Source organism: Sinocyclocheilus rhinocerous, unplaced genomic scaffold (assembly GCF_001515625.1).
Source record: "Sinocyclocheilus rhinocerous isolate Xijiao unplaced genomic scaffold, SAMN03320098_v1.1 scaffold3144, whole genome shotgun sequence".
Taxonomy (NCBI): Eukaryota; Metazoa; Chordata; class Actinopteri; order Cypriniformes; family Cyprinidae; genus Sinocyclocheilus; species Sinocyclocheilus rhinocerous.
The window spans coordinates 172536-195691 of record NW_015624539.1 but is presented as its reverse complement, the minus strand read 5'-3'; the positions used below and the strand labels follow the sequence as shown (position 1 = coordinate 195691).

The 23156-nt window shown below is 37.4% G+C and overlaps 2 protein-coding genes across 2 annotated transcripts in view; one reads left to right on the top strand and one right to left on the bottom strand.

The window, feature by feature from the left end:
* Positions 1-20681, top strand: part of dhx36 (DEAH (Asp-Glu-Ala-His) box polypeptide 36) — a 29798-nt gene extending 9117 nt beyond the window's left edge. Inside the window, exons 7-25 of the mRNA XM_016553503.1 lie at positions 89-163; positions 909-1075; positions 1429-1510; positions 2116-2256; positions 2617-2722; positions 7399-7486; positions 8184-8239; positions 8418-8482; positions 9841-9984; positions 12132-12249; positions 12881-12979; positions 13585-13758; positions 13885-13971; positions 14070-14153; positions 14263-14362; positions 16135-16225; positions 17335-17458; positions 19580-19732; positions 19823-20681. Coding sequence (XP_016408989.1) covers positions 89-163; positions 909-1075; positions 1429-1510; positions 2116-2256; positions 2617-2722; positions 7399-7486; positions 8184-8239; positions 8418-8482; positions 9841-9984; positions 12132-12249; positions 12881-12979; positions 13585-13758; positions 13885-13971; positions 14070-14153; positions 14263-14362; positions 16135-16225; positions 17335-17458; positions 19580-19732; positions 19823-19990 — 2122 coding nt within the window. The 3' untranslated portion in view covers positions 19991-20681. The remainder of the gene's footprint in view (positions 1-88; positions 164-908; positions 1076-1428; positions 1511-2115; positions 2257-2616; positions 2723-7398; positions 7487-8183; positions 8240-8417; positions 8483-9840; positions 9985-12131; positions 12250-12880; positions 12980-13584; positions 13759-13884; positions 13972-14069; positions 14154-14262; positions 14363-16134; positions 16226-17334; positions 17459-19579; positions 19733-19822) is intronic.
* Positions 20135-23156, bottom strand: part of LOC107740944 (rho guanine nucleotide exchange factor 26) — a 98361-nt gene continuing 95339 nt past the window's right edge. Inside the window, exon 15 of the mRNA XM_016553514.1 lies at positions 20135-20856. Coding sequence (XP_016409000.1) covers positions 20714-20856 — 143 coding nt within the window. The 3' untranslated portion in view covers positions 20135-20713. The remainder of the gene's footprint in view (positions 20857-23156) is intronic.

Genomic DNA, 23156 nt, shown 5'->3' with positions numbered 1-23156 from the left:
TTATTTTAATATTGTAACCGAAATGAAATGACTTTTCCTATTTTATTCCTCCTTTTCTCCCCCCGCATCCTCTGGCACTGCTTTCCAGTCGGTTACCACGGAAACAAGGTTCAGTGTTATATTGTACGACGGGCATTATTCTTCAGTGGCTCCGCTCAGATCCGTAAGTGTTCTACACCTCTTTTTCTCCTCTCCCTTCTGCTGTTTCATAACCCCCTCCCCCCATCCTCTATCTGTCTGATTTGACTTTTCTTTACCCTGTGAGAGGAGCCGGTGTTTAATCAGTATACAGCCGGTGTGCACTGTGCAGGGTACACGCATTCACTTATACATACTCAAAGCAATGTCAAACATCTAATTGCACATACTGTACATTCAGTATCACTGACTGACTCATTCACATCAACTGTGCTTCAGCGGCTGCAGAGGGCTGCAGCGGCACTCAGACAGCTTTTACTGCAACCCACATAGATAACACATTATGCACTGTCGTGTTTTTTTCTCTGATCCCTTCTGTTTTGCTGCTGACATATTCATACACACAGAAGTCCCAGATAAAAGCCTGTTAGGGATCTGAATGCTGTCACTTAGGCTACGTTTACAGAGTCAGTGTTTGGGATTGACAACAATGTTTACTAACAGCTGCGACTCTCAAATTGCCCTGTTCATACGGAATCTTACAGGAATGGCTTGAATACTGTCTGTAAGACTGATATGAATATTCTTTTCGATTCTTGCGATATCTGTAAAGTCTTTAACCATGTGTGGCTTAACCATGGTTATGAGTGGGTAGCTTCAGAGCATCAGGGCTTCAGGAATCTTTCTCGTTTTCTGCTCTAGTTAGTTCTTCTCACCCATTCACAGATATGGAAAGTCTGTCCTGTGTTGAACTTTTTTCCCCCCCCCAGATATCTCTCAAGCGTAAGTCATCTGATCCTGGATGAAATTCATGAGAGGAGTCTTCAGTCTGATGTTCTTCTCACCATCGTGAAGGACCTGTTAACTGTTCGAGAGGACCTAAAAGTAGTCCTCATGAGTGCCACGCTTAACGCTGAGAAATTCAGCAAATATTTCAGTAAGAGAAATAACATAACGTCTTCAAATAATTAAGATAAAATGATAATGAAAATAAAATGACAATGTCATGCTAAGTGATATATGATTGATTGATTGATTTGCTGTTGTGTGTCTTTTGTTTAACTATCTTTTTATAATATAACATGTATAATATGTAAATATCTAATAAAGCTCTCTGTACTCATCAAAGGAACACAGTATGCCTCGCATAGTGTTAATAGCCATGATAATAGCTTTAACATTCAAAGGGGGAAAAAGTCAGATTATGAACAATGGAAATCCAACCATGCAAGAAGGAACATGCATGTTACTATGGGTATCACTGAAGACTGCATATTCTTACTCTTACAGATAACTGTTCCATGATCCATATTCCTGGATACACATACCCAGTGAAAGAGTACTTACTGGAGGATGTGGTGGAATTACTTGGGTGAGCTCATTTACAGTTTTGTGGAATATTTACAAAATACAGTGTCGTTCTAAAATGTGGGGTCAGCAAGAAATTCAAAGAAATTCATATATTTATGCTGCAAGGATGCTTTCAGTTGATTAAAAGTTAAAGATTTAGAGTTAGATTTAAAGACAGTAAAGACATGTTTTTTTCATCAAATAAATCACAAAAAGACCACAGTTACCATGAAAATATTAAGCAGCTCAACTGTTTCAACAGTAATAATAATAATAATCATAATAATAAGTGTTTCTTGAGCACCAAATACGCATAATAGAGTGATTTCTGAAAGATCATTTGACACTGAAATATTGGCTGCTGAGAATTCATCTTTTTCATCACAGGAATAAAGTACAAAATTCATTATTTAAGCAGCTCTTGTCCATACAGTTTAACATTTTGTACTGACCATGTCTTTTTGGATTGACATTTTTGGGTGAATTATTCCTTTAGGCTGGTATGTCCATTTTAGATTTTCCCATCATGTTAGCGCAGTGACTGCAGTAGATGCACTACAGTGAACTTGACTTGACTGAACTTAGCAGTAGGAGTATCTAATTGGAGTATCTAACTTTGGTTCTTAGGTTCAAGCCACAACATCAGGACCGCAGACCTCGCTATAGGAGAGGATTTATGCACGGCCAGAATGTACGGCCAGAGAAAGAACAGAAAGAGGCCGAATACCGCGAGAGCTGGCCATGCTTCGCCCGTACGCTCAGAGATCGGTCAGTCTTTTTTGATAAACAATCTCATGGTGTTCTGTACAGGCTGTACTAAATCTATTCCCATATTGAACGACAGCAACCACCATCTTACGCCTCAATGTACAAGCACATTAAAGTTAATGAACTATTTGACGAATTACCTGGCTTACGGTGAGGAAAACATTTACAAACCTGCATGTCAGCTACTATGGCAAAGTTATTTAGTGCATTTTTAAAATAAAGCTATTGGTGAGGCTGATGTTAGATAGTGTTGATGTTTGTCTTGGAGCTTATAAAGGTGAATTCTAAAAGCAAATATTTACCAGTGCTTAAGTCATTGAGATGCGATGTAGCATGACTTCTCTGCTGTGTGATTGGCAGGTATTCAGACAGCACCACTGATGCGCTGGAGATGATGGATGATGATGACAAGATCAACCTGGAGCTTATCGTAGCATTGATCAGACACATCGTGATGAAAGAGGATGTGAGTGCTTTCCTGTACGCCTGGCTGGTTTTTTTTTTTTTTTGTGTGTGTGTATGTGAGTGTGTTTCCATGTGACTTGGCCAAATCGTGGACAGATGGTGAGTCTCCTATAAAGCAGAAACATGTTGGCATGAAATGTGTGCTAATAGGGCTGCTTAGCAGATCCTCTCCTCTCCTCTCCTCTCCTCTTAACTGACGTGACATGAACTCCCATTTCCCATGCTTCTCTTTATACCTCTGGGATTGTTTCTTTCTACAGTCAGCTCTTTTATGTGGAAAAATATAGGCACATGTGTCACATGATCGCAGAGATATGTCAGAGAGGGGGAGATAAAAGGCTTTTCTGTTTGGTATCTCTCTTTTTCAATACCACTTTCACATATTCGTACTCTGCATGGATAAAATTAGTCCGAATTCTCAAATATGAGAAATAACACTCAAATATTATAACCTACTTTTATACCCCTGAAAGTGCTCATATTTATTTATTTTTTTAATGTCAGACATGATTTAACTTAAAACCATTCCTATCTCTGACCCTTAGATTTAAATGGGCTGCTGTGCCTTTAAGGCACTGTCTCAAATGGCATCATCAGCCCTTGTGGTTATCCTCCAAGTCACGCTTTGGTGACGTAAGCCAGTGCAGACCCATGGGGGCTTGTCAGCATGTCCTTGAGGGTGAATGTGTTATAAAACATGTACATTGAGACTTTCGTTGGCTTATAAACATGTATTATAAACAAGAGTCATGGGTGTGTTTTAAACGCTTGAATATCTTTATTAAAAAAAAGATATTTTTTGGGGAACAAATAGATGGTACTAAGGAGAAATTGAGACATTGCTGTAGGTTTCATGATGCCATTTATGAATATGTATTTAAAACAGACAGTGGTTGTATAAATCAGAAATTATGCAAGGGAAGTTATTCTCACCTTTTCATCTTTCATTTCTTTCTTCCTTGGAAACAAATATAAATAAGGTTTGCTTTTGAGACTCTTACATTTATGAATGTATAACTTACTTCAGACAATATATTTGATAAAAATCGAATAGGAATGATGCCATAACTATGGAGGACTAGGAGTGACACTTAAAAATAAAATGAATAAATGTAATAATTCAGGCATACAAATGGAAATAAATAAATAAATCACTTTTTTTTAAATGGATACATTAATAAGCATATGTAGAACTGTAAATTTAATTCATGTTTTAAAATGTATTTAGATAAAATAAATTAATAAATCATATTTAAATATTATTGAGGGTTTTAAAATGTAGTTAAATAAAAGTAAAGCATTTGAAAAATTGTCAAAGAAATCAACTGGCAAATAGGTGTTCAATTGCATTTAATTTTTTTTAGAAGTTATTTATTATAATTTATTATTTTATTGTTTCATTTAACTACATTTTAAGCAGGAATAAAATATTTGGTTTTAAATGTTAATTTACACTGATCAGCCACAAAATTAATTGGGCCACCTGCCCAATATCATGTAGATCCCCCTTCGTACTGCCAAAACAACTCTATAATGTGTCGAGGCACGGACTCCATAAGACCTGTGAATGTATCCTGTGGTATCTTGCACCAAAACATTAGCAGCAGATCCTTTAAGTCCTGCAAGTTTCAAGGTGAGGCCTCCATGGATCAGGTTTGTCAGGTTGTATGGAATGTGCTGGACCGAGCACATCATATAGATGTTCAATTAGATTGAGATCTGGGAAATTTGGAGGCCATGACAACACCTTGAACACCTTGTAATTTTCCTTAAACCATTCCTGAACTTTTTTTGCAGTGCAGCAGGCTGTGGGTGCCATCAGAGAACATCACTTCCATGAAGGGGTGTATGTAGTCTGCAACAATCTTTAGGTACATGTCAAAGTAGCATCCATATGAATGCCAGGACCAAGGTTTCCCAGCTCAGCATTGCCTCGATCCCCACATCCATGACCCTGATGCCGGTTTACCAGTTGTCCTATTTGGCCCTTGTCAAAGTCACTCAGATCTTTTTGCTTGCCCATTTTTCCTGCTTCAAACACATGCAATTCAAGAACTGACTGTTTACTTGCTACCTAATATATCCCACCCTTTGACAGGTGCCTACTGTAACAATACAATCAGTGTTATTTACTTCACCTGTCAGTAGTTTTAATGTTGTGGCTGATTAGTGTATTTTTTAATTTAAATATGATTTATTGATTTATTTTATTTTAACAACATTTTAAACATAGATTAAACAGGTTTAAGCATGTCTATTAATTTGTCCATTTAAAAGATGGAATTCAAAAATGATTTCCATTTTTATGTTTGAATTAACAAATTATAAATATGACACCAAAATAAAATCAGCACAGTAATAGCTTCTACACAGTCTTTCTTGCTGCAAAAATGAATGCGATAAGATCAAGTCCAAATCTCCATTTGGCCCTAAGAGCCCTTTGTAAAATATTTAGTATATAATTCCTGTAGTTTGATAATTGTACTTACGTTATTGTAGGTCATTCTCTAGATTGTAATCAGTTGGAGATGTGGCCTAGTGGTACATTTTATATTCTATGTCACATGTGTGCTATTGTTGGTGAACTAAGCTTGAATCCGGCTTGCATCGTCTCTCATTCTCTCTTCTTTCCATCATTTCCTGTCTTCTCCGTACTGTGCTGTCAGTAAAAAGTTGCAAAGTGTCCAAACAAGTATAGCGTTGAAGAGAACTGGTTTGTCTTGATGGCAGACACTATTTCCTTGAATTATGCAGTCAAAAACCTAAGAACATAATTGCTGTATGAGCTAAACGTCCTCTGAACCTTACTAGAAAAGTGCAGCAAGAGAGAGAAATCAGAGAAAAGTTTAACTTGCATTTATTGGCCGCTATCAGATAAAGCAGTGTGGGTTGTCTTTCAGGAGGAAAGTATTGCGATTGGCTAATTAAGAAGCCAAACCATGAAATTACAGATCAAAAGCCGTTTTAATTAATGTTGTCTGGAGATAAAGCACCCTTGTTGACTTCACTATCTTCTGACTGGCTCTTCACTAACCTTAAAGTCAAGAATCTATATGTCTGAGAAGAAATAAGGTCTGGATTGACAGTGTAACCCCTAAAATGGCAGGCAAATAAACCCACTCTGTATCGTGAAGTATGAAATAGTCCCATCACATCTGCCTCAAAGTCTCTGTTTATGACTGTTCTTTTTGTTTGGGGGAGGAAGATGAAGAGCAAGTTTTTTTTAGAAAGTGCCGCTTGCATCATCAGTGTCACAGCGGAACAGGGAGATTAAGTATTCTTAATTAACCATAACATTTGGGAATATTTGGCATTTTAATGTCAGGTTTGTTTTGCTCTACACAGAGGAATCTGGGTCACAGAATGCTCTGAAACACATACACGCACAGTTTCCTGTTGGCATGCACAACCGGTGACATGCTCATGTGCATGCCCGCATTGCAAGAGTAAGTAGATTCTGTTTAATTTGTCATGTACCCTTGATGTGACGTTGCTGGGGTGTTAAATATAGAACCAGGGCCGCCTGGGAACACTTCATGTTTTATCTCCCTCCTCCCCTCCGTCAACACACACTGCATTTTTATGAGGGTTTGCTTTTGCTCTCAGATTGCTTTTGCTAACGTAATAGATTTGATTCACTTTATCTGACTTTGGTAGGCGGCTCCATTTTTAGGACAGAAATTACCCCTCAGATCACAGTGTGGGGATGTAATTTGTGCTTGTGGTGATTTAAGAACTGTCAGAAATGTTCTCTGAACTTGCCTAACGACACAAAATGAAAATACTTAATTATTGTGAGTTCATTAATGGGGTCTTTGTGTGCAACCAAGTTTGTGTGGTTGGAGTGATTAAGCGGTTAACAATCACATGACACATGGAGCTGCGGTGCTCTTGGGATGCTAGGCTATTGTGGGTGCCTGCCAAGGTGGTGTTATGCGGTTGCGAGTGCGTTCTTCATGGTTTGTAGTGCCATGCTGTTTGGTCACCAGGGTATTCTAGTTGTCGTTATGTGGTTGGCAAGTTTTTGTTCTTAATGTTTTTGAAAGTCTCGCATGCTAACAAAGGCTACATTTATTTGATCAAAAACACAGTAAAAGCAGTAATATTTTAAAATATTATAACAGTTTAAAATAACTATAAAATATATAAAAAATTTATATATTTTGTCAAAATATAAGATGTAACTTTTTCCTGTGTTAACAAAGCTTAATTTTCAGCAGCCATTACTCCATTCTTCAGTGTCACATGATCGTTTAGAAATCATTCAGGAAAGAGCAGAAAGACAAAGTATTGAATAATCTTGCAAATGTTTCAGTTCTCAGACTTCGTCTGACCAGCACAAATCCAACAAGTGTTATTACACCACAAGCAATAGCAATAGAAAATGACTGCTTCACAACATTATCAGACAGTTGTGCTTAATATTTTAGTGGAAACTGTGATGCTTTTTTTAGGATTCTTTGACTAATAGAAAGGTTATTAGAACAGTGTTTATTCAAAATAAAAATCTTCACGTTAGTAATGTCATTACTGTAACTTTTGATCAATTTAATGCATAGTTGCTGAATAAAAGTTTGAATTTCTTTCAAAAAATCTTACTGACTCCAAACTTTTTGAACTTCTGAAATAAGAAAGTATGTGCAATTGTAGACACATTGACGCTGCTTTGTCTTACAGAATGGAGCGATTCTAGTGTTTCTGCCTGGATGGGACAACATCAGCACCCTGAATGATTTGCTCATGGCTGACCAGATTTTTAAGTCAGGTAGATATTTCAGTCTCTTAGTCACTTAGCCCCTGTTTGTAATATGAAGGTTTACCTGGAAATAAATATGTAGACACATTTTTGTAGTTGTACATTTCTTGTCCAAGTCTGAAATGAGTCATAACAGACATTACCTGAGCAGTTGAAGTAAATATGCCAAAAAACTGTTGTCAAAATCAAAATGTGGATGGTGATTGGTGAGCATTAGCCAAAAGGCTAAAATATTGATGATGACAATTTCAAACAAACTCTATTATTTTGACAGGAAAAAAAAAAAAATATGTATAAAGAATACTATTTGCATATAGCGCATCAATTCTACATGGCAAATAAGCCTCTTGCTTTCTTTCTCTGTTTATGTACATTAAAGAAAAAGAGAGAGCACTTTAAGCCAGGCAACAGTGAGTGTTTGCAAACTAGAGTTCACGGTGCGTCAGAGAATGCTGCAAATCCATTGATATCACTGGAAATAGTTTGTTGTAAAGACGGAAAGATAAAACGTAGTTGTTATTTAGTTGCGTAGTATGAAATTTAGTGTGTTATATGTGAGTGATTTACTTGCAGTGTAGAGGGTTAGTTGTTATAGGAACATCAAAATGAATCTGTTGTCACAGCTACATTTGTCTTTACTCAGAATTAACAACAAATACATATACGCTAGCGGCCACAGCATCTTGAAATCTCGGCTCTCTTTCAGATCGGTTTATCATCATCCCGCTCCACTCTTTGATGCCCACAGTGTCTCAGACTCAGGTAAGTGTAGACAGCTGTGGCAAGCTCTCTGCCTCCCACAACAGCTCACAAATGCGATCTTTCCCTCTCATCTGACTGCTGAATTGAATTTGCTAAGCTCCATGTGAAGTCCAGCGCCTCAAACTTTCAATAGTGCTATTATGTTCTTGAATGACACTTTGCTTCTCTCTTCCTTCAGGTGTTCAAAAAGCCGCCCCCGGGAGTGCGCAAGATTGTCATCGCTACCAACATCGCAGAAACCAGGTGGGGTTGAGTGTGTGTGTGTGCGCGCACATGATTGTACAAATGTTTTTCTCTATGTGTGTTTTGCGCTTTTCTGTCTCTTGGACTGTATGATGAATCTTTGTTGAGATTCAAATAACCATTTGTCAGTTTTGTGTGATAATGAATAATTAACACTATTGTCGCTGTTTTTCTAGCTAGCGGCATCAGTATGCAAAAGTTGAAGCCATGCAATGGCCAAGTGGCAACAGAGCCAGCTAATTAAAATTAGCACACAGCTTTAAAACAGGCTTCAAGCATCATCTGTACAAACAAACTCAACAAAGAGTTGAAAGCAGCCAGAATTTGATGGGGTTTTATAAATAAATTCATTAGTCAATCTCTTTTTAATTGCGCTCAGTATCATCAGGCTCTTCTGCCGTTGAAATGTTTGGTCTCTGGTAATAAACATCTCGGAGTCTATAATGGTTTTGGACTTTTATCAGCTATTAGAGATTTATTACAGTTATGTCAGCTTTGTCGTCATATTTCATCTTATCGTATGGTTCTGAAAAGTTTGCATAAAGACAAGATTAAACTGCAATCACGTTGCGTTTATATGAATATTTAGGATTCAGTACATGTACAACTCTGTTGACAGCAGCATTGGCGTACTCGTTTAACCCTTAAATGCATGAATGTTTCGGCAGTCATTGTTACATATTCAAGTCTAGAATGTATATCTAACTAGCATGGATCTCTTTGTATACGTTGATGTATTATTATATTATTATCATCACATCATTATTGTTTATTAGATATTCTCATCTTGAGGGGTAAATGATGAATTATACTTAAGACATCAGACAATCATTATTTTTGAGCACAAAAAAAATCTATATTTTTACACTACATACCTCCCGTCACTATATATATATATACAGTGGAGGGCGGTCTACGCTCCCTATATATATATATATATATATATATTATTATTTTTATTTTTATTTTTTTTATAAGAAAAGATACTTTTTTTCTAGGTATATTGTTGCTAATGAATAGATTGAGGGGATACAAAGAAGATGGAAGTCTAACTTGATGGATTACTTGCTGGGCTGTTAAAATAATTTTAAAAAAAGAACAGAAAAAAGAAACACATTTAGTGCACAGTCACATTGAAATTTTGACCATAGTGTAGCGCAAAGTAATGATCAGTTATCATTTTGAATGCAAACATGATTTTGTTCCTAAAATAATTTAAACTGATGAAACGACCAGGGACATGACCAGTTTTTATTTCATGTCGTCTTTAGAGGGTATTTTTTTTGTCCTCTACTTCTGTGATATCGTTGTAATAATGTTGTAACATTTCTCTTACTTTCAATCCCTGTCTCTTTCAGTATCACAATAGATGATGTCGTGTATGTGATAGATGGAGGGAAGATAAAAGAAACTCATTTTGACACTCAGAACAATATCAGGACCATGACAGCAGAGTGGGTGAGCTTAGCCAATGCCAAACAGAGGAAGGGCCGTGCTGGCAGGTACAGATATGTCTTCCTCTCTCCCTCCCCTCATTCATCCTCTTTTATGTGTTATTCCCTCCATATATCAGCAGCTCTTCCTCAATCCATTCACAAGTATCAGAAACCAATTTCAGTCAGAGGAATTGCACCCTGTAGAAGAATGTCAAACCTCTCCGGATATGAAGTGTATGCTTATATCACAGGAATGCTGTGAGATTGTTTTTTTTTTCCAAGCAGATCACACTATTTTTGGATTGGGCTTCTTTTACACACTGATTTTTATTTCAAATTAAAATGAATTTATTTTCAAATTAAATTAATCAAAGAAACAATATAATAATAGGGTTCATGTCATTGCAATCCTGTATTACTTGCTTTTGTGGAACTAAAAAATAGCAGGTCTATGCTATACGACATTTATTGAATCTTGACACCTCTTTGTGACCAAAACCGCCAAAAAAAAGGTGACAAACCATCAAAATTTTAGGGGTAGGTAAATAATTTTATTTGACAACTTATATATAGGGCTGGCCGATAAACAATATCATATTGAGATCGCAAGTTTATATTGATAACCATGGTCAGCTCTGGACATTTTTACTCAATATGAAATAAATGCGAAAACTGCCAGTCAGTGCATGTTGCATGCTCTCTGTGTCTCTGTGTGAAAGAGTGTCGTAGTTTCGGTTACTAGTACTACTCAAACTCACTGACACTGTGTTTTCAGCATCTGCCTTCTCAATAAATAAGGACATGAACACATGAACCTCCTCTCCAGAGCTGTTCTGAGAGTCCACTTCACAAGCTTTTTACCTTACAACCTTACCGTACTACTTTTCAGATACCAAACTACCATCAAATACAAACATAATCATACAGGTCACATGTTATTTTGAACAACATTAGGCAACATGAGTAAATGATGACAGAATTTCCATTTGGGGTAAAATATCCATTTGATGTGAACAAACCCCAATTTATCTGAATCTAAAAATGTCTCCTTTTTGTCTTCTCATTCATGTCTAGTATGTGTGTTCATGAAAGGTCTGTCTATCCTCTATCTCTGAGCCGAGACTGCTTTTCTCAAGGTTTCACTGTCTGTCTCTCTCTCTTTTTTTTGAAGTCCACACAGAGAGGAAAGATGTGGCCTTGAATAGCTTCATTGTTATCTCAGTCATTTGATAGGAAAGTGAAAAAAAAATCTTTCTTTTGGCTTTTCTTGAAGTTGAAGGCCACATACAGTATCTCATCTCAAGTCCTGTTTGACTCTCTCACTTTGTTCTATCTACTGTAAATGGATGATGCATTTGTGTATATGTAAAAATGTTTTTTGATTATGTTGTGTAGTTTGTTTTGAAATGGCAAACTAAACTGTTTTCAGGTATGTGTGTGAGTGAGGCAGTGTGCTTTTTTGTCTGGTGTCTGTGTTGAGGGTTAAATTGGCACAGTGACTCATGCTTTTTAGACAGTGAGTGAGAGTGTGTGTGTTTGTATGTATGAAAGAGGGAGGGTAATAATAAGTCAGTCACTAGCTACTACATGAATCTACCCTGCTGCTCAGCACAGGCTCTGACACACCATTTCAATTTCATACTCATTCACAAACGCCCAGATGTATGCCCCCTCTCATTGTACCGGTGTATATCCACACACAGACACGCACACAGCTCCGTTGCCACAGTAACTCCAAAGCTCTGCATTATTCATGGCAAAGCAAATTGACTTTCACATCAGCAAGGTTTGACTAGTCTTGTGTAGACTTTTACTGTTGGGATAAAGTTTGATCCACAATAGCAGCTTAGTCTGGCCAAGATGCAGAAAAAAGGCATTATGTTGCTTCCTGTCTACCTTTGTTACCTTTAATTTTTTTCCTTTCCTACCTGAGATTTGTGATTTCAAATGAAATAAAATGTTAATTAAATATAACAAAATACTTAGGATTTTAAACTAATGCAGTATGATTTGAATTTTAATGTAGAATATAGGTGAGTCGCTTTAATGATATTGTCTGATAAATGAATAAATGTAAGTATAAACTATAGGCCTGAATTCTCAATTACATTTAGCAAGTAGCAATTTGCATTCATCAAACAGACTTTTTTAATGGAAGCAGTATGACATTGTTTCCTCTGTCTCGCTTGTTTTGTGTTTGTGTGTCTGGGCAGAGTGTCTCCTGGGAAATGCTATCACCTGTATAATGGACTGAGGGCCAGCCTTCTGGATAACTACCAGTTACCTGAGATCCAACGCACTCCACTGGAAGAGCTTTGCTTGCAAATAAAGGTATTCAGTCAGACACTCAGTCAGAGAAAGTGCATACTACATTCGCTAAAATGCATGGTTGAATTTCCCCTCAGAGATTAACTAAAGTATCAATCGATCTAGCTATGTTTGAGTCACACTACACAGGTTTGGTGTCAGCAGTAGGTGTGCATACTGTTAAAATGCATAAGAATCATGCTTGTTGGCAATCCTCAGAGAGAGAGCTTCTCACTTCTGTGGTTGTAGGAAATTGGACTGAACATTTCCACCGCTCTAATGGGGCCTGGAGGCATAGGTTTCACAAATAGTCTCCGGTGACTAATAAGCGAGCACACAAAAAACTAATGGATTAAAAGGGACATTAATCACTGTCATTGTATCTGAGAGCCAGTGTAATGTGTAACGAGGCCTTTTAGCTGTGTCAATTACTGCTTATTTTCACCTCCGCATGGCTGCCCAGTCCCAGTTCTCTGATGCTCAGCAGGGCTTCAATGAATATTCACACTCATTTATGCACACAAAGCCTTGGGGTTCATCTTATAATACTTGTATAATCATTTGTATGTTTAGATTATGAGAAGTTTATATACATATAGTGTGGTCTATTTCTCTCTCTTTTTCTGTGTATCTATTCTATCTATTTTTCTGTCAGATACTGAAGTTGGGACCAATTGCATCTTTCCTGCGAAAAACCATGGACCCCCCGGCAGACAAAGCGATAGAGCTGGCCATTACACACCTGGTGGACCTGGTGAGAGGCTAAAGTGATGAAAGGGAAGAATAATTGATAGAATTAAGAAAGAAGTTGGATTAATAAATAAATAAGGGATAATTTACAGCCTGCCATTACCGTAAAGTAAATTGGGTAGTCAGGAACCCAGCGTGAAGCAGCTACATGGCTACTTAACGAATAAATTAAATGGACATGAAAGATTACTTTGAGAGTTGCAAACTAGGTAAGGCGTAATCTAAAGGGATTATCGTGAAATAAACCCTGACGTGAAAGTTCCTGGGAACCACTTATTACCAATTCACTAATTAAATGAACATGAAATATTGATTTGAGTTGAATGTACTTTATGTAAGAGGAAAGACAGAAGAGTGCTAAAAGAGGCTTGAAACACAGGGACATAGGAAATCAATAGCCTGAGATAATATCGATAATTATACCGTTATTATGCTAAATAATTTGACCGTGGCATGCTGTGATTGGTTTTAGTCATTACACCTTTTAATTACACAGCTTTCTGGAATACTTGAATCTGATCAAAGTACTTTGCAGCAACACAGTATTTATTTATTTTTTTTAAATATGTCTGTTTGAAAATCCAACCTTTTCTCTTTTATATCTTGTAGAATGCCCTGGACCGGAATGAAGAGTTAACTCCATTAGGATTTCATCTCGCCCGCATGCCTGTAGAGCCTCACATTGGAAAAATGATTCTGTTCGGGGCTCTTCTGGGCTGTTTGGACCCTGTGCTTACCATTGCGGCCAGCCTTAGCTTTAAAGATCCCTTCTTCATACCACTGGTACAAACACACCCTTTTACATGAACACAAGCCCTACACCCACCAATCATCAATCCCCCAGAGCATTTAGAGCAAACCCAGAGGGCATCTAAGGGCTTGTTTGACTGATGGATTCATTTATCTCAGGGAAAGGAGAAGATTGCGGACCAGAGGAGAAAAATCCTCTCCCGAAACTCTAGAAGTGATCATCTCACTATTGTCAATGCATTTTGGGTAAGCCCTAAAGAGTTTAGAGAGTCACTCTTAGATGTTAGGTGTGTGTGTGTGTGTATTCGTGACAATCTGTGTATTTATTTGGTGTTTTCTTTTAGGGCTGGGAGGATGCTAAGAAAAAAGGCAGCAGGTTTGAGAAGGAATACTGCTGGGATCATTTCCTTTCTGCCAACACGCTACAGGTCAGTCTTCACTCTCCGCAAATCAAACATTAGTTAAACATAAAAGAGAAAATTAGACTCTTTAATATGCGCTTAATAAACAAAAACCCATTTTGCTCGTTCCTACCAGATGCTTCAAAATATGAAGGGTCAGTTTGCAGAGCATCTTTTGGCAGCTGGCTTTGTGAATAGTAAGGACCCTAAAGATCCCAGCTCTAACGTCAACTCAGGTAACTCTTACTTACTGTCCATCTAACTAACTATTTGTCCTTTATCCCAGCTGTCCACTTGTTCACACGTCCGTCTGTCATTTTGACTGCCATTACCACAGGCACCTTTAAAGGGATAGTTCACCCAAAAACGAAAATTCTGTCATTAATTACTCACCCTCATGTCGTTTCAAACCCGTAAGACCTTCGTTCATCTTCGGAACACAAATTAAGGTATTTTTAATGGAATCTGAGAGCTGTCCCTGCATTGACAGCAATGCAACTGAAATGTTCCCAAGTCCAGAGATCGGTAAAACAGTCCATGTGACTAATTAATGTGAGTAATTAATGACAGAATTTTCATTTTTGGGTGAACTAACCCTTTAAGGATTTGAGCAGTCTGAGTGTGCTGATATTGACAGCCTTGCTTTGAAAAGAGATGAGCTATTACTTTTCTAAACCAAAATCAAAACATAATGTTGACACAACATTGCTCCCCAAAAATACATACAAATGTTTGATAACATTATTTAATGCATTTGGCATGTTCAGCTAACAAGTGTACAACCTTTATTTATTTTTTTTGTACAACGCTTACTGATCTAGGTTCATTTTAATTTTTAAATTGACTATTGTTCTTTGTTAATTTGTTCATAACTAATGTAAATTTATACAACTTGAAATGTTAGTATATGTAAAAATTAAGAATTTATCTTGAGCAGTGGTTCTCAAACCTCTCCATGAAGTACCCCCAGCACTGCACATTTTGTATGCCGACTTCTGCACTCTTGCTAAAAACTCTACAGTCTACACTGCACAATTAATCTCTTATTTGCATTGTGTCTGCACTGTGTTATGATTAAAGCATTTGTGAGAGTGCAGAAATCTAGTTGCAATGGCGAGATCACTGCAACCATGCGGCCAACAGACATATGACTGTGATTGGCTACTTCAGCCTTTTATGCAGTGAGAGTTGATTGAAATATAATGCTTTAATCAACAATTTTCACAATTTGCTATTACTATGTTTATGCTGCAGAGATTAGCTAAGTTCCTTCAGAGTCCTGAGTCATTTCACTTGACGGCCATCTTTAAAATGCCTCTCGGGCAGCTATTTCAGTCATGCAAGTATAGCTCCTATCTCTTTAAATAGGGAAACATCAAATTCTCCAAAGCTGTTCACCAAGCTTCTGAACCACTGCACCAAACAGCTGCAGTAACACAATGACTAATTAGCGATTGGCTCTTTTATTTAGAAGGTGGGGCTATTCCGCCGTATTGCGCCACATCTCCCATTCATAAGTAATTTGAGTGCACCGTCTTTGTATATCTAAAGTCTTTGGTAATAGTTGCTTAATATGCAAAGATGCTACCCAGTCATAGCAGTGGGCATTTACATGAAGGGGTGTGTGTCTCCTGCAGTGGTTAAATCAGAGGACTAACGTTTGGACTAAGGGTAGAAACTGGACCTTTTTTTAAATTATGACCATTTTTGGTGTAAAAATTCCATTAACATTGTAAGTGCATCTCATGAAACATTGTTAAAAAAAAAATGTCATTCAATTTATGACCCCTTTAACTAATGTTAACTAATTGGTGGGCTCTTTTTACTTGACTAGTAAGCAACCATCCAGAAATGAACACCTCCAAACCACTTAGAAAAAGTGCCACCAAAATCTTTTTTTGATTTTATTTCTAGCTCTGTTTTTCTCACTGCTCTGTCTTGTCCATGTTCCACTTCACATTTTTATATCTAACATAAGTAATGTTCTTCCTTTTTTTATGTTACTCAGAGAATGAGAAGCTGATTAAGGCTGTGATTGTAGCAGGTTTGTACCCTAAAGTGGCCAAGATTCGCCCCAACCATAGTAAGAAGAGACCAATGTAAGTGAATGGTATTTCTCCTATTGCTTGTGTTACTGTTTGTTTCTGATTATGTGGCCTCCATTCATCAGCTCATTGAAACACCTGAGCCCCAATTGAATACTTACATCCTGTAAAATGCAAGCAGTGTCCCGCATTTCAATTATGTTTCACTGAAGTTTCGTCGAGTTTCTCTGGTGCTAGATTGAAATATTCATGAGTTACCAGACCAGACTTTTGTCTCTGAGTTTAAAGTCTGCCAAATATTTATATTATAAATTTATAACGTTCAGAAATTTGAAAATGCATCAAGGCTGCATTTATTTGATCAAAAATACAGAAAAAACAACAAACCGTTTTCTATTTTAATACATTATAAAATGTAATTTATTCCTTCTATTGTCCATTGTTGAAAACAGGTGTGCTTTTTATTTATTTTTTTATTTTTTGGATTATGTGAAGAACAGAAAGTACAAAAGTATAGCATTTAGTTGACCCCTAAACTTGAACAGTAATCCAAGTCTGATCAGAATTCCTGTACAAAAAAAGATAATTACAGTACAGAGCATTCAACCGCATTTCTACATACAAGTTCAGCTTACAAGTGGCAAGTTGGCAGGAACTCCTGTGTCATGTTTTTATTTATTTATTTTTCTCTCTTCTCCCCTGGGTGGTTTATTATTGTTTCTGTTATTTTAGATTAACCTGCCCCTAAACAGCACATAAGACCAAAATGAACTATGGTTTGCTGCTTTACATATTGGTCAGATGGTTACTTCCTGTCTAAGTGGGCAGTTCAGGTTCAGAATAACATGCAAAGTGGACCAGACTGTATGCCAGTTGTCCAATTCAGCAAAAGTAATTCTAGAATAAAACTGCCCACATAGACAGGAATGGGGCTATCTAAACAAGATGTAAAGTGACTTATTTTTTTTAAAGATACTTGGGCAGGGGCAAATCTGAAATTGATGACACAATAATAGCCCCAGTATAGATCCACATTTAAATGTTTAAACAATCTCTGAGAAGAAATGTCTGAAATTGTGTGTAGACTTTCAGTAAAGTCCATTGTTTGATCTGTAAAATTACATCATTTTTGAAAACTGAATCTTGAAATTATGCTTTTGCAGGCCAGTGAAGGTTTACACTAAGGCTGATGGGAAAGTTTGTATCCACCCTAAATCTGTCAACGCAGAGGAAACTCAGTTCCACTACACATGGCTCATTTATCACCTGAAGATGAAGACCACCAGTGTACGTACATTTTTAATTTACCCCAAAGTGATCACAAAGTGAGTTTATTACCCCAATAAACTCACACACATACACTTATGCTGTGTTCATTCACTCATTTCAAAGGGAAGGACTACTGTATATCATTTTGTTGAAGAGCGAGAGAGGACGTGCGTTTGCAAATTAATGCTGCATCTAGTTTAAGTCCATCTTTTATTCAGTTTCTGTGTGCCTTTTAACCGACACCCTCTCAAAAGAGATCAAAGCTCCTTACTGAATCGAGGAGTACCGTTTCTGGCATCTCTCTACTTGCTCAATGAGTCTCACACACGCACAGGTACAGTATGCCTGTGGCTGTTTTTGCCAGAAAAAGGAGTGAAACAACATTAACTTTGGCACTGTTCTGTCACATTGATGCAGATTGAACAGTCTTGTCCTGTGCACCAGTGTCCGTAGGGTGAGACTTTGGCATGTTTGTCTTGTCCTTTTCTGAGAAAGTGATACTGTAGAGACGAATGTTAGAAATAGAGATTGAGACCTCAACCTGTGCTAACACTATAGTCAATACCATATATAGTAATCTTTGGTTCTTTTCAAATTATAACAATTTGTACTAAAACTATTATTTCATGCTCATGTATTTAATTGGCTGGTCTGTAACTCAGGGTTCAGAGTCCTGATCAACCCTGACTGTGACAGAACATTATTGCTTAATTTTTTCGTCTTTGCATAGGCTTTCTTTCTCAGCAGTTGCGACGCTCCTGCATACCGATGCAGGAAACTCTGGGAGAGTGAATAAAATTACATGTAAAAGGAGGAGAAAGATTTTCAAGAGAGTGACAAGGGAGGTGCCTGACGCAAAGTGGCAGATAGTAAGATTGAAGCGTTGGAGAAAGAGAAATGGTGTGAATGAAATCTGAATAAACCAGCGTATGGAGAGATTGAGGAAGGGGGCAAAATGAGACTCTAGAGTGTGACAGTCAGATTGAAAGCTAAAAGGTTTGTGCGAAGATTGATTCACGAAAGTGAATTGAGGTGAACTGAATTTTAATGTCTGCATTTGGTTCTTGTCCTTGTCTCACATCAGTCTTTTCCTCATTCACTCTCACTCTCTAAGGACACTGTGTCTGGTCAGAACTGACAATGTCCACAGCGCTGACCTGTGAAACCTCCCCACTTTGTAAACCTGTGCGCGGCCCCTACGCTCCTGATTAGGACGTAGTAATGTGTTAAGCCAATAAAGAGGCAAGAAGAGCCAAAGACAAGCTTTTCTTCCTCTCTCTTTTCACACACATTTACACTATTCTGTTTCTGTGTGGATGTAAAAGTATTGCTCTGCCACAGGACAGGGTGACATTTTCACTCACACATTCTCCACTCACTGCCTTATGAAACAGTACATTTAAGGACTGAGACAGCCTTACGAAATCTCAAGATTGTAGAGGTGGTTTATTTTTGCTTTTGCATGTGTGCCTTTGCATGCATCAATTCAATTTGTTTGTTATTTGTGCATTGGACTAGTTTTACAAAAGTACAAACATCATTCGGAGTAATGCTCGATATCTAAACAACAAGGCTGGTCAGTGACAAAGCACATGGCAAGTTCTTAAATATGTCATCTGAAATATATTAATCTAGATTTTAATTTATTTTGATATTTTATATGTATACACTACTTTTCTAGAAATGGTTGTTTTAATGCCTTGTAAACATGTCAAGTGGTGTAACCGTCAAGTAACATTTCTTTATAATTCTTTATTAAGGTCAACTTGTCTGAAATTGAGTTGCCGACCTTGTCACAGTCACCAGGGTCTACATGAATCCTCTCTATGATCATTTTCTTTTCTATGGTTTTCTTGTCTCACGACAACAAAATGATTTATGTTGATTAAATTACTTGGGCAGACAAATTGTACTATTATTAATATTTTAAAACAAAAACAAGCAATTTTACTTTTAAAATATTTTCTTTTCAAGGGTTTCAGCCTTTTGAGATTTTTTGTTCTTTTTTAAGAGACTTGAGATTTATAGAAATGAATTGTATAAAGTAAATTGATTTTTTTTTTAAGTAGGTCTGGATAAAAAAAATAAATAAATCTGACTTTATTTCTGAATTTAATGATTTTTCTCCTTTTTCTAAAGCTCTTCCTCTATGACTGCACCGAAGTGTCCCCATTTTCATTGTTGTTTTTCGGAGGGGATATTTCCATCCAGAGGGACCAGGACCAAGAGACAATCGCCGTGGACGAGTGGATCGTGTTTCAGTCCCCGGCACGCATTGCGCACCTGGTCAAGGTGAGCGTTAACTTGACATTTTTTGGATCATACCGCAGAGCATTCAGTGATGGGTTGCAGTTATTCTTCAAATGTATTCTTTTAATTTAGGACCTGAGGAAGGAGCTGGACGTGTTACTGGAGGAGAAGATAAAGAACCCACGTCCTGTGGTCTGGAATGACAGGGGATCTAAAGATTGTGCTGTTCTCTCCGCTATAATCGACCTCATCACAACACAGGAGACCCCTGCTGGAGGCCCCAGGAGAGGCAGTCAGTGAGCACCAACCAATAGGAGCTTATTTATTTGAATGGCATTCAACTGAGACACACAGAAACATGATCTGCTGTCACAGCTGTGTGTGAACTTTCAGTACTTGTAGTTGTTTGAGTAAATACCTTTAGCATCCAAAATAAGAAACAGCTTTTTGGTTACTTTTTTATTATTATTATTTTAGCATCGGCTTGTTATTGTATACTTTTCTTTACAGTAATTCATTAAATTTGCCATGATATATTCCATTTGTCTATGGAGGACCGTTCTTAATCTCGCTATACACACACATATAGGTTAAGGGACATATAGTAAAAGTTTAAGCAATGAAATATCTTTTAATGCACATAAAAATCTCAAATATAAATTGATTGCTGATTATAAAAGTTTACAAATTGAATACATTTACATTTGGCATAATTCATGTTTACAGTACATTTTCCCTGAGAGTAATTTCAAAGAATGAACATCTCTGTGTTGCTATAAAACTTTACTTCACTTTAAACAGGGACTCCAAGTCCAAAAAATGTTTTGTAATATTTTAAAATGAGCCCTGAACTCAGTTTATAATCACATAAAAGCTACTGTGTAAAACACATGGTGTATATTTATCCTTTGTATCATCTTTTGAAGCTACTAAAGTTGTTCCTGCTCTGTAGTGGTTAGATTCTTCCAGTCTTCGTCATGTGCTGTGCGTTCCTCAGAAGGAGGTAGAGGTCCAGTAATGGCCTCAGACGTTGGTCTCTAGGCCTTGCAGACGGTCCATCCTCTGCATATTTTTCTCGATGGTTACCTGACAGGTGATGAGTTCGGCGCACTCGGCCAGGAACCAGCCCCTCTCTCCATCCCGCAGTCGCTCGCCTTCATACCAGCCTGAAACCACAGCCAGACTTCAATTCACCTTCTTATGAACACAAACCAGTCAATGAACAAATCAAAAACATTTTAACTACAACAAAACACAATCTGCTTTCAGAGCCATAGCTTAGTGGTCAGTAACATGAGTTTAATTGGTTCCATTTCTTACTCCCATTAATTTACATAAACATAAAACTGCCAAAAAAAGGACTAAAATAAAGAACCATACAAGGCAAGGGTCTTGAAATTTCAACAATGTGATGAATTGAAGTAGTGCTGAAAAAACGCTTTCTACTTCAAACTGCTTTCCTTTGATAAGTATTTGTGGAACGCTTATAAAAGATCTCCTTACAGTGGAATGAAATGTTCAAAAATAAAATAGCCTGCTTTCAACTGTCTTTTGTATATTTAATGGCCATTAAAAGATTCACAGGGCCTTTGAAGCCTTATCCCATGAGCCCTGGCCTTTCAACATGAAAGCCAGCCAGCAAGAAACAGCCAGAGCGAGACCATTGCTTGACCCTCTGACCAGCACCATCAAAACTGAGACCTTCAGTTGAGCCTCACATTAAAACACATCCCTGTGGTTATAGGACAAATCGTTCTGGTACAATAATCATAACACATCAAAAAACCACAAACACAGAACTGTTCTCTGGATAACTTTAACACAAGCAGCGAAAGGTCAGATTTGTTTAGAGAATCTAGAAAATAGAATACACCAAGTATGAGCTTGAGAAAACACCCTTTAGAAAAGTGAATTGAAATAATTTAAGACTTATTAGAGCCCCCTAGTTTGGAATCATTTCTTTAAGGCCTGTTAATACCAGAATCGATTTTCTGTGTGAAAATGTGGTGCATTTTAATTGCTCATGACCAAATTCACTTTAAATCAGGGTTTCCGCGGGGTCTTAAAAAGTCTTAAATTTAGTTGTATCAAATTTAAGGCCTTAAAAAGTCTTAAATTGTACAATAAAGTCTTAATTATGATTTCAAGAGGTCTTAAATTTGGGTATGGAAAGACCAGAATTGCGATTATGGCTGAATGTGACGATTAAACTTAAAAAAAGGCTACGATTTCATTAAAGGGATAGTTCACCCAAAAATGAAAATTCTGCCATTAATTACTCACCCTCATGTCGTTCCAAACCCGTAAGACTTCCGTTCATCTTCGGAACACAAATTAAGATATTTTTGATGCATTCTGACAGCTATCTGACCCTCCCATAGACAGCAAGGGTCCCTACATGATAAACGTCCAGAAATGTAACAAGGAGATCGGTAAAATGATCCATGTGTCATCAGGGGTTCAACCGTAATTTTACAAAGCTACGAGAATACTTTTTGTGCGCAAAAGAAAAAAAAAAACGTTATTTAACAATTCGTCTCCTCCGTGTCACCCTGTAGCGCCATTTTGGAGAGTATCCACTGAACGCAAACAGCGTATGTTCTGTGTCAGCTGCACCACACGGATACGTTGTTTTTGTTAAAATCAAAGCACAAACAACGTAGAAAATGTTTCCGCATGGCGCAGCTTACACAGAACAGAATACGCTGTTTGCGTTCAGTGGATACTCTCCAAAATGGCACCAGGGTGACGTGGAGGAGACGAATTGTTGAATAAAGTCGTTATTTTTTTTCTTTTGTGCACAAAAAGTATTCTCGTAGCTTTGTAAAATTACGGTTGAACCCCTGATGTTACATGGATTATTTTACCGATCTCCTTGCTACGTTTCTGGACGTTGATCGTGTAAGGACCCTTGCTGTCTATGGGAGGGTCAGAGAGCTGTCAGATTCCATCAAAAATATCTTAATTTGTGTTCCGAAAATGAACGGAGGTCTTACGGGTTTGGAATGACATGAGGGCGAGTAATTAATGGCAGAATTTTAATTTTGGGGTGAACTAACCCTTTAAATAAACATGAGCGCTGCAGGTTCAGCTGCTTTGTGTTCTGCCGTTACCAGGGAAACAGTGATATTTCAACCAAATGCGCCACCTGCTGGCAGAGAATAAGCATTTTCAAAAAGCCTGTTGTTTTGGCCGATTTTCGCATTGGTCAACTCTGAACAATGTTTTTACCCTGCAAACACGCAGAGCTTTAAATATGAACTGGTGGATCTATAAGAAGACAATGCATTATAAAAATTTAAACAGTAGGGTGTGCGATATATATGGTCTGCGATAATATCGTAATTGTTGTTTTAGCGATGTGCGATTCGACATTATCGAGTATATCGCGAAAAGCAAACAAAACACCTACAGAGTGCACACATACATTACGTGATGAAGTCTAGCAGGTTAGACTAGTGCGCGT